At 36.6% G+C, this 15,199-nt stretch overlaps 4 protein-coding genes across 4 annotated transcripts; all 4 read left to right on the top strand.

Moving 5' to 3' along the window:
* The first annotated feature begins 403 nt into the window (after window positions 1-403).
* LOC147500940 (WEB family protein) lies at window positions 404-1,767 on the top strand. The gene has a single exon (XM_086603747.1). The coding sequence runs from the start codon at window positions 835-837 to the stop codon at window positions 1,546-1,548; it is 714 nt and encodes a 237-aa protein (XP_086459873.1). The 5' UTR covers window positions 404-834; the 3' UTR covers window positions 1,549-1,767.
* A 1,034-nt stretch (window positions 1,768-2,801) lies between these two features.
* Window positions 2,802-6,019, top strand: LOC147500939 (nifU-like protein 2, chloroplastic). Its single transcript, XM_086605952.1, is given in 6 exon segments — window positions 2,802-3,034; window positions 3,115-3,181; window positions 4,654-4,867; window positions 4,869-4,962; window positions 5,609-5,645; window positions 5,648-6,019. Coding segments are annotated over 6 exon segments (675 nt in total). The 5' UTR covers window positions 2,802-2,920; the 3' UTR covers window positions 5,797-6,019.
* Window positions 6,020-6,666: 647 nt separating this feature from the next.
* On the top strand, window positions 6,667-10,610 carry LOC147500938 (dihydrolipoyllysine-residue acetyltransferase component 5 of pyruvate dehydrogenase complex, chloroplastic-like). The gene is given in 7 exon segments (XM_086605951.1): window positions 6,667-7,261; window positions 7,264-7,580; window positions 7,696-7,887; window positions 7,984-8,071; window positions 9,838-9,908; window positions 10,030-10,113; window positions 10,224-10,610. Coding segments are annotated over 7 exon segments (1,305 nt in total). The 5' UTR covers window positions 6,667-6,813; the 3' UTR covers window positions 10,329-10,610.
* Window positions 10,611-11,348: 738 nt separating this feature from the next.
* On the top strand, window positions 11,349-14,754 carry LOC147500937 (pentatricopeptide repeat-containing protein At4g20770-like). The gene is made up of 2 exons (XM_086605950.1): window positions 11,349-14,248; window positions 14,324-14,754. Exon 1 carries the CDS (start codon window positions 11,659-11,661, stop codon window positions 13,975-13,977), a length of 2,319 nt encoding a protein of 772 aa, XP_086462076.1. The 5' UTR covers window positions 11,349-11,658; the 3' UTR covers window positions 13,978-14,248; window positions 14,324-14,754.
* The last annotated feature ends 445 nt before the right edge of the window (window positions 14,755-15,199 follow it).

Genomic DNA, 15,199 nt, shown 5'->3' with positions numbered 1-15,199 from the left:
AGAAAAGAAAGGGCAGTTGGAGGCATGTTTACTACTTGCTCTAAAGTGTGTGGAGGAGCAAGAACTGACACAGATCAAGTACTTCTAAGAGAAGTTTTTTGTGTTGTAGATATTGATAGTTAGTTGGATTGTTCATTGTTGCATGGTTAAATCATTTACTACCATATAGTACCATTTAGACTGCAATATAGTGATTAGTGAAGCTAGCTCAATTAACCTTTCATTTTCATCTACCTAATATAATAACTTTTCATTAGCATGTTTTTGTATACCTTTTGAGAAAATATGAATAGTTCATACAGGGAAGAATTGCTTCTACAGGAAGCAGGATATGTTTGTATGATCGAAAGTCGAAACACTATTTATAAACTTATTGCAAAGGATGGACCACATACATCTCATTACTATCATTGGTTGAAAGTTGAAACGTGAAAGGGTGTTGGCAACTAGGCACTCCATGTCAGGGTTTGGTGCTCCACAAAAGTTGAAGAATTAAAGCAAATTCAGTACATCACCTATTTACAAGACTAACTGACCTTTTTATGCTGACTGATCTCAGCAATCACAATTCACATATGCCTAATGCCCATTACAAGTGTTCTTATACCCTGCATTTTAGCATTAGGTGAGTAGTCTTATCCAGGTCTAGCAAATAACTTCACCTTCAAAAAACAGGTATCCATCCACCCTCCAATCCCTCTCTCCTTACAATACTCTCTGAAGTAAAAGCAAAGAAACCAGAAGCCTTCACCAAGTCTTATTATTACTACTTCCTCCCCTTTTCACATTGTTCCCCATCAAACATTGACATCCTAAAATTCTCAAAACTTCCATATGGATACCCAAGAACCTAACCATTTTGGAATCAATAGTGAACATTATTCCATGGTTGATACTTCACGCCCCTTTCGATCGGTCAAAGAGGCTGTTGAAATATTCGGAGAGAGAATTCTAGCAGGGGATCTCTACTCGACAAAACCTTTAAACACCAGTGCCTATCAGACACCGTTGCCATCACCACGGCCAACTTTATCAGTTATACCTAAACAACTAGTTAGAAATGAGGAAGAAGTTGTTTCCAGTATGCTAAAGAAACTGGAGGCTGAACTGGAAGATACCAAGAGGGAGCTTAACATACTCAAAGAAAGGGAGTCAGAGACGGAGGTAGCATTGGCTTCGCTAAATGCAGAACTTCATAAGAACATGTCTAAGATGGCGCAAGCTGAGGCAGATGCTGCCGGGGCATCATCAAGAGCTTTAGTTGTTGTTGAAAGAAGAAGGGATAGAGAAGCTGATATATGGGAAGAGAAGTCACCAACAATGGACACCATAGTGAGGAATATTGATCGTTCATCATCCACGTCCCTAGCTCAAATGCTAAGCCTTGCTGGGGAAGAAGGATACTTTGGACATAATTATATTAGGAAGCAAAAGAATAAGAAGAAGAAGAAGCCTATTATTCCTCTGATGGGAGATATTTTCTCTAAGAAAAAAGGCTCCACAAATAACCTGCATGACAATCCTTACACTTCTTCCCACATGTACTAGGCTTCAGTTGAAGAAGAAAGGCAACTCAACATCCCAGCCTTTAGTACTTCACATGTCTTATCTACTCAACTACAAAGATTGAGGGACACTGCCCATTGGCATTGTTGGTTGTCCACCTAATGAGATTTGAATCAGTTTGTTTGTGGTTTTTCTTTAATTTGACATTGTGTGTGATTTCGTTCCTTTAACAGCATAATAACATGTGAAATTTCATTGACTTCCTTTGCACATAAAAATGTCATTTTATTTTAGAAGATCAGAATGTTTAGTGTGTATGAATTTCCGAATCAGGGAGTGACTCCCTGGGACTCTAGGACAGGAAAAGCACTCTCAGAACCAATTTTTTTTTTTTTAAATCACTCACAAAGATGGCTGGGGTAGATAAAATGTCAAAGTATACTCCTTATAAAATGTCAAAGTATACTCCTTACGCGAAATAATAAACGGCCCGGCCCAACCGAAATGACTCGGTGTATATAGTTCATACACATACATCAACATAATGTATAGTCACTAATAAGTATGAATACTCATTGTTCACACATTAGAAATACCTCAAACAATCATTGTTCATACATTAACATGAGCTATGAACAATCATTATATTGTTAGTATGATATGAACAATAATTATTCACACCTATTTGTGTAGGGTATGAACAATTACCTTGACCTAAACTATGAATAATTATTGTTCATACTCAACCTCAACACGAGCATTAATTGTTCATATCTCGACATAATGTATGATCCGTAGGAACGTTATTTGGAGTACTGTTCATACCTATTTGGAATACGAACAATTATTGTTTGTACCCTAACATGAGTTATAAACAATCACTATTTGGAAAGAGAGGAGTATACCTCAACCTAAACTATGAACAACCGATGTTCATACCTCAACATAATGTAGAAACACCTATTAAAATATGAACAATCAATATTTATAAATTCATATTTCAACATAATATATAATAAATAATAACATGTATAGAGTATATTATGTTGAGATATAAACCTATAAATACTAATTATTAATATGAAATATCTCAATACGAGCTACGAACAATAATTATTCATAAATAAAGTGTATAAAATATATTCACCTATTTAGATATGAACAATCATTATTTATACAACGGGACAAAAAAAGGTAAAATTAAAACTAATTTTCAATCAAAAATATAGCCAGTATATTTGCATATATATACACCTGTTGAAACTCAAAAACTCAGTCAAGACTCAAGACTAATTAACAGCAATTATATATAGTCAAGTTTAAGACAAAACCATAACGTATTCTAGCGACCCATTCGCTTGGTTGACGATTATTAGGCTGAAGAATTTTTCTTTCAGTTTGATAGACAAGAGATATGCAATCAGTAGCGGCCTTGAATCCATCATCTTGTTCATATACCAGCACATCTCACCGAACCATTGAACCATCTTGTTCCAGCACTCTATTAACCTTTCCTCATTCTTTAAAGGTCAGTTTTTTATTATTATTATCTTTTTTTTTTTTAATTTTTCACTCAATTTCAATGCTTTGTCTTTTATTATATTGCAGAATTTGGGATTTAATCGAACAGGAATTTCATTTAGAGGAATTAGTATCCCTCATAGGAGCAGGAAAGGTGAGTTTTTTGTCTAATTTTGGGCCCCAAGTGTATTTATATAGTTATTATAGTTTTTTAGCTTGAAAAGTTATTGGTGTGATGTGTTATTGAATTTGAGAAGATATTGATATGATTTGATGAGGTGTTGGTGTTGGTGTCAGCTTTCATTGGTTGGTTTTGTTGAAAGTATACTTAAAATGGTTGGATTAAACAAAAAAATGCAAAATTAATTAATTTTCTAGTGTGGCAATGAAAAACTAATTTCTTAGAAGTACCTGGGGTTGAGGAAAATTTTGCGCTTAACGGGGCACTGAGTGAAGTTCCTTTGTCATGGACAATTTTGTAGAAGGTCTAATAGAGTTATGTTGTTTATGCTTTGGCAGTGGGGGTTGTTATTGAAACGTTAGAATCTAGACATCTTTAGTGTCATTACAGGGATTCTTTATTGAATTTGCGAAGATATTGATATGATTTGATGAGGTGTTGGTGTCAGCTTTCATTGGTTGGTTTTGTTGAAAGTATACTTAAAATGGTTGGACTAAACAAAGCAATGCAAAATTAATTAATTTTCTAAGGAGATAAAAACATTCATTATAGTGTGGAGATGAAAGACTAATTTGTTAGGATTTTTTCATTTTGAGAAAATTTTTGTGTGCGTAACGGAATCTTGCACGTAATGGAATATTTTCTCATGGGCGCTGAGTGAAGTTCCTTCGTCATAGACAATTTTGTAGAAGGTCTAATAAGCTTTGGCATTGGGGGTTGTTATTGAAAATTTAGAATTTAGACATCTTTAGTGTGATTCTGGGGATTCTTTGAGAAAATGGTTAAATTGATAGTTTGAGTGGCACATGGAACTATATTCCCACATATTGAATTTGAGAAGATATTGATTTGATTTCACTAGTTGTTTGGTGTCAGCTTTCATTGGTTGGTTTTGTTGAAAGTATACTTAAAATGGTTGGACTAAATAAAAAAATGCAAAATTAATTAATTTTCTAGTGTGGCAATGAAAGACTAATTTCTTATAAGTACCTGGGGTTGAGGAAAATTTTGCGCTTAACGGGGCGCTGAGTGAAGTTCCTTTGTCATGGACAATTTTGTAGAAGGTCTAATAGAGTTATGTTGTTTATGCTTTGGCAGTGGGGGTTGTTATTGAAACGTTAGAATTTAGACATCTTTAGTGTCATTACAGGGATTCTTTACAACTTAGACGAGAAAATGGTTCTTGTAAACTTATGCACTTCATAGTCCTTAGAAAATGTTTGTAGTGGCACACGCGTGCACTTAAATTTCTTTCAAATGTTTGTTGGCGTGATAAAAGTTTTGATGCTTATGATACAGTGTGTGGGTACTTTTTTCTCCTGTTCTTTGTCTGTGTGTGTTCTAACTTCAGTAAATGAGTACTAGCTTGTTTGCTGTTTTTATTTTCCTTTTTATGAAGCAGTTCTTTGACTAAGTGAAAGAAAACAATATTTATTTTTTTGCAGTTGTGAAAGCTGTCGCCACTCCAGATTCTGCTCTGGAACTTCCACTCACTGCAGAAAATGTTGAATCTGTGTTAGATGAAGTGCGACCTTATCTCATGGCTGATGGGGGTAATGTTGTATTACATGAAATTGATGGCAATGTTGTCAGATTGAAGCTTCAAGGTGCTTGTGGATCTTGTCCAAGTTCTATAGTGACAATGAAAATGGGCATTGAGCCGCTTAATGGAAACAATTCCAGAAATAGTTGCAGTTGAACCACTTACAGATGAAGAGACAGGCCTTGAACTTAATGAAGAAAACATAGAACAGGTGCTTATCCCTTTTCTTATTACATATAAATTGAGAGAGATTTCTCTCTCCTCTGATCTCTTTAGAGAGTTCTTAGACTTGTCTTTTTGAAGGAGATTTTGAGTGTGCAGTGTTTGTGCGTATTCTTGAATATACTTTGGAGCTATTCTGAGAATTTCAGTAACTATGGAATCATTTAATTGCTAGTCTTAGGAGTTTCCTCCATGTATTCATGTTTTCATATGAATATAGTGTAGTTAGAAAGACAGATGTTCCATCAGCCACTGGGTTTCCCCAGTGGCCCAATTACATAGATGGTTACTTTCTACTGTTATCTTTACGGATAGTAGTCTGAACGCGTTAAGCTGAACTGAGATCTTCTGTTGAAGATGGAACAGAAATAACTACCAAAGATACCAAAATCATGCCTAGGACATTTTATTAGCGGTATCGAACATGTGTCTATCTCTTATGATCTCTCATATGTGGGTGCTCTGTGCCACTTTCCTAGTATACATTTTCTCTTATGTGGTCAATCAAGTGATTTGCTTGTCTATTTTCTTAGATTCCCCTCCGCGAAGAGTGTCCATTGTCGCAGAATTCAGTTTCGTTTATAGTTTCTCTAATACTCTTCTTAAATTCAATATATTTTCTTTCCCTGTTTCAGGTCCTTGGAGAAATAAGGCCGTACCTAATAGGAACTGGGGTGGAGATCTCAAGCTTGTTGCAATTGATGAGCCAATTGTGAAGGTTCGAATCACAGGACCAGCAGCAGGAGTCATGACTGTTCGAGTGGCAGTGACACAGAAGCTCCGAGAGAAAATCCCCGCTATTGCAGCTGTTCAGCTTCTATAATTAATGTTAGTATTGTGATCACATTCTGTCTCTGTATCACAAGCCTTTGAGGCGTATTGTAATATTGTACAGTGAAATTGGTTTAGTTGCAATAGTCTGAAATCATTTGTTGTGCTTGTTTCTGTATCATTTTGTCCTTTTTGGTTGAGAAATTTGTTACTGAACAGCTGCCTGTCAGATCTTATTGATGGTTAAATAAAAGCAATAAATTCTGTATGCTGAATTACTGACTGATGATAAGGGCAGTGAATGTATTTCTGAACCATTTGTCTTGTTGGATTGAGACACTTGTATTGTGATAACAAGCACCAAGAGAAAAAAAAAAACCTTCCATCCAACACACATCATAATTGCGTGTCTATACAGTTAAAGCATTCCCAATGCAAGTCAAATGAAAAGGATAACTTTTTCCAAATCCTCTGCAAATGTGATAAAAATATCTCGGACGGGAAGTTACATAAAATGAAAAATTCCCGGAATGTCGAAAAAAAGTCAATATTTTTTTTTCCAACCCCTCTTATCACCACCTTGTTTTTTGGAAAACTATGAGTTTAAAGATTGCACAAAGACTTTTAGAGAAAGTAGGTGATAGTTATCACTTCCCCCTCTATCAATTGCAAATGCTCTTATCACCCAATGAACGCCGTGAATATTAATCTCGGATAGACGTAAAAATCGAAAAAACGCTCCGGACGGAATGAAAGTGTGCAACACTTTAAAAAGTAGTTGCATATAATTAGCAATCCTCTTGTAAAACATTTAAAACAGACATGGCCTAGGTAGTTAAGAGTTAGAGAAAGTAGGCTCATCAAAAAAAAAAAATTCCATTGTAACCTCCGCCTTGTATCGATGATCTCAAGAACAAATTTTCAATTCAAAATCACCTTCACCCCATAAACCCCATTCCTTCATTTGAACATTCAATGGCGAGTGTGCTTCACATTGGTTCACCATCATTCCTAACATCAACAAAGCTAATAAGAATAAAGCCCAAACTTGTCATCAACACCAAAACCAATGAGAAAAACAAGAATTGAAGTAAAAATTCGTGAAATATTCATGCCAGCATTGAGTTCAACAATGACTGAAGGAAAGATTGTATCTTGGATAAAATCTGAAGGGGATAAGTTATCCAAAGGGGAGAGTGTAGTCGTTGTTGAATCAGATAAAGCTGATATGGATGTTGAAACTTTTTATGATGGTTATTTAGCTGCTATTATGGTTGATGAAGGTGGTGTTGCTGCTGTTGGATCTGCTATTGCTTATCTTGCTGAAACTGAAGATGAAATTGATGCTGCCCGTTCCAAGGCGGCTTTGGCAGGTGGTGGGGCGTTTTCTAAGGAAGAAAAACCAGTTGAAGCCTCATTAGAGACTACTACTGTTGTTAGTTCTCCACCAGCCCCAGTGTCGAAACCTTTACCGTCTGTCTCTGTTGTGGCGTCTTCAGTCCATCCGGCTTCTGATGGAGGAAAAGAGTGGTGGCATCGCCTTATGCGAAGAAACTTGCTAAGGAGTTGAGTGTGGATTTGAGTTTAGTGGTTGGGAGTGGACCATTGGGGAGAATTGTTGCGAAAGATGTCGAGGCGGCGGCTGCTGCTGCTCCTGCCCCTGTGGCTGCAAGTTCGAAAGCAGCTCCTGCTGTGAATGTGGAATTGGGTTCTGTTGTTCCTTTTACTACAATGCAGGGTGCTGTTAGTAGGAATATGGTTGAGAGTCTTTCAGTACCGACGTTTAGAGTTGGGTATACTATTACTACTGATGCTCTTGACAGTCTTTACAAGAAGGTAATATCTTATTTGAATGTGTTGATTTTGTGAATGTGTAGGTATCCATGCAATATTGATTTGTTTTGATTTTGAGGTATTGTTCTTATATGTGTTGTATCATTGGAATTCATAGATTAAGTTGAAGGGAGTCACTATGAGTGCATTGCTCGCAAAGGCTACTGCTCTTGCTTTGGTTAAACACCCAGTTGTGAATTCTAGCTGTAGAGATGGTAGCAGTTTTACATATAATAGCAGCATTAACATTGCTGTTGCTGTAGCTATTGACGGTGGATTGATCACTCCGGTTCTCCAGGATGCTGATAAGGTTCTTGTTACCTTTATCTTTCTCCTCTACTTTGGTTGATACAATATTTTAATTATATTTGTACTTCGTAGACTTCGTTCTAATTGGTTACTGTAGGTCGACATCTACACATTGTCAAGGAAATGGAAAGAGTTAGTTGACAAGGCTCGGGCAAAGCAATTGCAGCCTCATGAATACAGCACAGGTATGTTGAGTGCTACACTTGCTTTGCTTTAGTTATGATTTATGAGCGACGTGCTAATGTGAATAGAATAGATTATGTTCTGTATTTCTCGTGCATTTTCCTTGGAAATTAGTTAGAAATGTTTGTGCGTTTGTTCAGAGGTCTTGCGAGTTGAAAGACATTTGATTGATCTAGAGCAATTGGACTATACCATGAGGAGTGTGTTTTTTGGTTGGGCAAGTTATGAGTAGCTTATAGCTTTACCGTTGGGGATGCTCTTAACTACATCCAAAGTCTTATTTTCTAAACATGGAAGTTATAAGTAGCTTTTATAGGTTTACCATTTGGGATGCTCATAACTGCATCCAAAGTCCTGTTCTCTAAACATGGAATCTTGCATCGAGGCTGAGTTTTGTGCTCCATATTTTAGCCTAGTCAAGTTGTTTAGATGACACAGAGCAAAGAAAAGTTTAAAGGAAGCAATTTTGGCCTTGTACTTCTTGTTATTTGTGTTTTTATCAAGTACTCGGAAAGAGAAAAACTGTAAGCCATGAATACACGAGAAAAATGGAACAAAAGTTAAAAAAGGGAATGGTAAGGAGGAAATTCCATCATTTACTCCAGATCAAAACAAATGAATCAAAATGCTAGTGCTCTAAGTCTTTGGACTGCGTTGACCTGAGAAGATAAGATCCTTGAGCAGGAAAAGAACCAATGAGAGAAAACATCCTTTGTGTCTGCTCTTATGGAAAAACATTTGTGACAATCTCATCCATTCTACACTATGAGCTTGACTTGGTGTATTTTTGATTTCTCAAGGCAATCTGGATTCTAAATCCATAGTTTCACTATTCTGAATTGATTATCCTTATATTAGTCATTCACAGTTGAGAGGGTGACCATGCTGTACAATGCTTGTTAGGTTGTTGTTTAAGATGAATTAATAGGTTTTAATGGAAAGCTTTATAGACGGAGTAAATGCAAAAATGCAATTGAAGAAGAGTCTTTTAAACAAAGTTTGTATGTTAAAATTAGTAAAAGTTGATGGAATGAAACATATAGTGGAACTTAAGTTACAGACTTACAGCTTTGTTTGCCTAGTTATTCTTGGTATGTATAGCGGAGTACTGATTAGAAGAATATCCCTTAACAATTCGGTATTCAAAAGTTAAAGTTGAGGCTGTATACTAACTGATGCTTAGTAAATTTTGTGTATAGGACTGAAGTAATGTATTATGGATTGGAAAACTTTGATAGGATCTGCTATGGAAAACAGATATAGGATATTAGGAAATGTTGAAATGAGGAGTCGAGGAGATCTTAGTTATATTGTAGACTTGGATGTACATTAATTGCTCTTCAAGGTCACACAATATTAACACATTACACATTCCTGATACGAAGATTAGAAAAAAGAAATGTGCTTTTAAATTCTGAACTCATTTTTTCACGTTTAGCTTTTAAGAGAACCAGGAGTAGAATATTTATTGGCTAGGCCCAGTTAGTTTAAAGAAGGCTTCCGAGATCATTATTATGATGCATCATGGAACATGAAGCTCGGTGTTATGCATATGACTTGTGCTTATAATCCCCCAGTTAATTATAGTTTTTTGCCACAGCTTACAACTGTGTGTTATCAGACTATCAGTTCCGATACTATGCCTCTTTCGTATTTTCTAAGTTTTGACAGTTCTTCGGTCGCTGGTTTGTCATTTGATTCATTGCTCATGCGTTATGTCTTTCATCGAAAATGTGTTTTAATGCTTCGGACTGATTTTGTGTTGTAGGCACGTTCACTCTTTCAAACCTTGGCATGTTTGGCGTGGACCGATTTGATGCAATCCTGCCTCCTGGAACTGTAAGTGATAGAATTCTCGACTTTGAAATGCTTTTTTTATCACGATATGTCCAGTTATAAAGAGTTTGCAAAATGTCTTTTGAATGGAGTTTAATTATTATTGTTGGTTGGACTGATGCAGGGGGCAATCATGGCTGTTGGAGCTTCTCAACCTTCTTTAGTTGGGACCAAGGATGGTCGGATTGGTCTGAAAAGCCAGATGCAGGTAAGAGTTCTTACATGATATCAAAAAAAAAAGTTCTTACATGATATCAAAATTGTAAACCTGGCCTTGGTTGTAAGCTAGATCCTAACAAGAGAATGTGAACTCCACAGGTGAATGTTACAGCCGATCATCGTGTCATTTATGGTGCTGATCTGGCTTCATTCCTGCAAACTCTGGCAAAGATAATTGAGGACCCCAAAGATCTGACCCTTTAGTCTCCCTTGTCAAACGTGATCTTGGGTCGTCCTGATTTCTCCAGTTTGAAACTTCATCAGCATGGTCAATTCATCTGTTTCCCCTTATAGTCAGTATAGTGGAATTTACGGGAAACTCATGAGTTAATTAGTGCTTAGCTACCGTGAGGAACAGCAGAAACAAAGTTTTGAAGAGGCAGTAACTGTGTTCTTTTTTTGGAACATCTGCAACATTCCAATCTATCATCTGATTGAATTTGTTTCATGGTTTCAGTAATAAAATTTTCTATTATGTCGTTTTAATGTGAAAATCTTGAAATTATCAAGTATAATTGTTTTAGCTCAGAGTAAACCAATTATAAACTGGAATTAGGATGATTAATCGTTAAACACTGCAAGTCTGAATTGGAGCCTTGAAGGTCAATCTATGTGGGAGGAACCGAACTGTGTATTTGTAATCTCTCTATTTTATGAGTTTAGAACCATTTCTCTTAATTATTCTAATTAGCTCCCTCCTTTTTAAACAATTTACTAAAAACTCTCTCACTTTATTGAAATTAGAATTAGGGTGCGTTTGTTTACTCAGGAATCGGACTTGAGGAGTGGAATTAATTGGAATTCTTGGTGGACCACTCACTTTTGGCCTATTTGGAGACATAGAATCCAATAGAATTGGATTCTAAACGGACTCCAATTCCTTTTATTAAGTCTTTAACAGACCCTGTTAATCCAAAGGAATCCTAGACTATGGGAATCGGTTTTTTATTTTTAATCCGAAAATGGGGAAATAAACTAAAAATTGGAGTATGTTAGAGGATTCTATACGGCAACCAAACACATTAATTGAAGTAGGAATTGAATTCCGATGATTTCTAAACGTTTGCCAAATACACATTTTGTAAGTTGGAATCAAATTCTATTCTAATAAATTCCATTCCAATGGTTTCCTACTCCATTCTATTCCTAATTAGTTTCCAGTCTCAGTTGCCAAACACACTCTTAGTTTCATATTATTTAAAATAATTTAGAAAATTTCATTCACGTCATTCAAATTATATTCAACCCCTCATAATGTTTTTATATTATTTTTTAGATTATAACTAGAATTCAAAAAATCATATTATCATAGAAATGTTAGAACGACAGATTTAAAGATTTGAAAAAACACCGATGTATATCACGGTTTTCATACTCGTTAGCTATTTAAGAAAGGAGGACTCGGCATTATGGATTTGAGATTATGGAACAAGGTATCTTACCTTGGTCTTGTTTTTAGACTTGTCTCAAAAGATAACTCAAATTAGTAGTATTTATATTCAAACAACAAAACTATTTCCCGCCATTAAAAGAAATGGAAAGCAAGGTGACACACCTTGCTAATCTCTTAAAAAATTGCATAGACAAAAAATCCCATTTGGCAGGGAAGATTCTCCATGCTCAAATTTTACGAAATGGGTATTTCGGCGATATATTTTTATTTAACAGACTCATTGAATTCTACTCAACATGTGGTAATCTCAGTTCATCTCACAAACTATTTGATAAAATGCCTGCAAGAAATGTATATACTTGGAATGCCATTGTTAGCGGTTGCGTTAAGGTTGGTAACTTAGAAGAAGCTCATAATTTGTTTTTAAAGATGCCTGAAAGAAATACTGTTTCTTGGAATACTATGATTAGTGCATTAGTGAGAAGTGGTTTTGATGAAAAGGCTTTGTCTTTGTATTGTAAAATGAATAGGGAAGGTTTTGAGAGTAGTCATTTTACGTTTGCTAGTGTTTTGAGTGCTTGTGGGAATTTGTTGTGTGTTGAACATGGTAAGTGTTGTCATGGTCTTGTTATTAAAGTCGGGCTTGATGGTAATAAGTTTGTGGAAAATGCTGTTGCGGGGATGTATTCTAAGTGTGGGTGTATGAGGGAAGCGGTTCGAGCTTTTGATGAGATGTCTAATCCTAATGAGGTTTCGTTTACTTCAATGATTGGTGGATTAGCGCAGAACGATCATGTTGATGAGGCACTTAAAATGTTTTGCAAGATGCATTGGATTGGTATTCGGATTGATGCTGTTGCTTTTTCAAGCATTCTTGGTGTTTGTGCAAGAGGAGAAGCTGGAGACTTGGGTGTTCATAATCAATATCATGGATTACCATGTAATTTATATGGCCAACAAGTCCATGGCCTCGCAACCAAACTTGGTTATGAAGCGGATATCCATGTAGGAAATTCGTTGATTGATATGTACGCAAAGCATGGAAACTTGGTGGCTGCTGAGATGGTTTTTGCAACTTCACCTGAGGTAAATGTTGTTTCTTGGAATGTTTTGATAGCTGGATATGGACAGGAAGGCCAGAGTGACAAGGCCTTAGAACTTCTTCAGAGAATGCAGTTGCATGGTTTTGAACCAGATGAAGTCACATATGTAAGTATGCTTGGGGCCTGTGTTAAGTCTGGCGACATTGAAACTGCTCGTGAAATGTTTGATAAGATAGTGTCTCCTATTGTAAGTGCGTGGAATGCTATACTCTCGGGTTATTCCCAAAAAGGACGTCATGAGGAAGCAATCGAGTTCTTTAGGAAAATGCAGTTTCAAACAGTCCAACCAGATCGAACTACCATGGCCAATATTCTCAGCTCATGTGCAGGAATGGGACTTTTAAAGAGTGGAAAAGAAGTCCATGCAGCTTCAGTTAAGGAAGCCCTGCATCTTGACATTTTTGTGGCCAGTGGGCTTGTTGACATGTATTCAAAATGTGGAAACCTCGAGACAGCGAGGTGTATCTTTGACAGGATGCCCGAGAGAGATATTGTATGTTGGAACTCAATGATTGCAGGTCTAGCTATCCATTCACTGAGCATAGAAGCAGTTACTCTCTTTAAACAGATGCGAGAAAATGGCATGGAACCCACTCAGTTCTCATATGCAAGTATACTTAGCTCTTGTTCTACACTGGCCTCTTTGGATCAAGGGAGACAAATACATGGCCAGATCGTAAAGGACGGGTACACAAGTGGTGTATATGTGGGGAGTGCACTTATTGATATGTATTCGAAGTGTGGCAATGTAGATGAGGCCCGCCAATTCTTTGAAGGTATGAATGAAAAGAATACTGTTTCTTGGAATGAGATGATACATGGTTATGCACAGAATGGATGTGGAGATATGGCTGTTGAGATCTTTGAAGACATGATTAGACAGGGAGAGAAACCAGATACCATCACTTTCATTGCTGTTTTAACTGCTTGTAGCCATTCTGGTTTGGTTGATGTAGGAACGAGGATCTTTGATTCCATGGAACAAGAGTATATGATGCAGCCATCCGCAGAACATTATACGTGCATCCTTGATTTACTAGGCCGTGCAGGTCACTTTAGGCAAGCCGAGGTGCTCCTAGATAAGATGCCGTGTAGAGATGATCCAATAGTATGGGAGGTTTTGCTTAGTGCTTGCAAAACTCATAATAACATCAGTTTAGGAAGGCGAGCAGCAGATCAACTTTTCCGCTTGGATCCACATAATCCGACTCCATATCTGCTTCTATCCAATATGTACACTTCTTTAGGAAGATGGGACGACGTGTCTGCTATTAGAACCCTGATGTGTAACAATGGGGTTGTAAAGAATCCAGGCTATAGCCTAATTGGATACAATGGTGCAAGCTCTTATGGCTGATGATGTTCTTTGGATAGTTTATATGATGGGAAGCCTGAAACTTGAATGCTGAATGAAAAGTCGTGCACTGTGGATCATGAAACCATGTTGCTGGAACTGTGACTACCATTCTTAAATTGATGCGATACAACCAGGATGGGAATCATAAATTTGTCTCTTGAAAGGGGACTATTGTGGAAAGTGGAAAGATGCCTAGTCTTGCACAAAAGTTGTTTTCTTAACAGCTGATAATGTTTCTCTGCGAGACTTGAGAATCTGGAATCTTCAAAAGGTGAGACCACTCTATTTTTTTTCACCGCAAACATGTAAATGGAAATATGGAATACAAAATATGTTATGCTGCCAGGTTAAGAGCTGTAAGCTCAGAATCAGAACGAGGACCCATGGAAGTCATGAGAGGAAGTTTCGGTTTATTTTGAGGGACCAAAATCTGAGAGTGGAGATTTGATAAGGATGAACCAGTTTTGAATGAAAGATTCCGGCTTTGATTTCTTTCATCAGAGGTGACTGCTGCTGTATGTTCGAGTACAAATATGATTTGCAAAATGGCAGACTTGTAACTGGAGGCTTGAGAAGCTTAATCAGCTGATATTGAAGCTAGATAAATTTTCCCCAGCACTCTTCTACCATGCTTGTATATCTTGCCAATTTTAGCGTTAAATACATGGATCTGAATTTCACATGTTTTGGAGGTCATTTATTTTTTATTTTGTGTGAATCACTATTTCTTGTATACTGAGTGTTTCATACATATTTAGTTATAAGTTTTGATCAACAGCCAAGTTTCTTGTTTAAGATGCATTATATTGGTGGAAATTTATAGGTGAACCAATGTCAAAAGTTAATGTAAGTAGGCCTTTGGGTTAGTCAGGAAAAATTATTTATCTTATCTCTGTTGAAATCATTACAAGTTGAACAGTTTTTTTTTTTTTTTCCTTTTAATTAACTTTATCTGCATTACTTGAGCCTTTGGATGACTACTCCACTTGAACATGCAGGGCTTTATTTAGAAAGTTGCCACATTACTCCAAAGAAGGAAGCTCCTCTATTTACACTATCCCCTTGTCGATTTAAGATGTTTGAGAAGGAAAATACCCTCCAAGAAAATGGTTTGAGTTTGGTTGAGAACCGTGGGAATAAAACAAGACACACATCACTTGGTACTAATTTGACTCCCGATACAGGAATAAGTGACTGGTCTATGCATGAAGAGCTATCACTA

This window comes from Coptis chinensis, chromosome 4 (assembly GCF_015680905.1).
Source record: "Coptis chinensis isolate HL-2020 chromosome 4, ASM1568090v1, whole genome shotgun sequence".
Taxonomy (NCBI): domain Eukaryota; kingdom Viridiplantae; phylum Streptophyta; class Magnoliopsida; order Ranunculales; family Ranunculaceae; genus Coptis; species Coptis chinensis.
The sequence above is the reverse complement of the archived record's forward strand: the minus strand, read 5'-3'. Positions and strand labels throughout refer to the sequence as shown.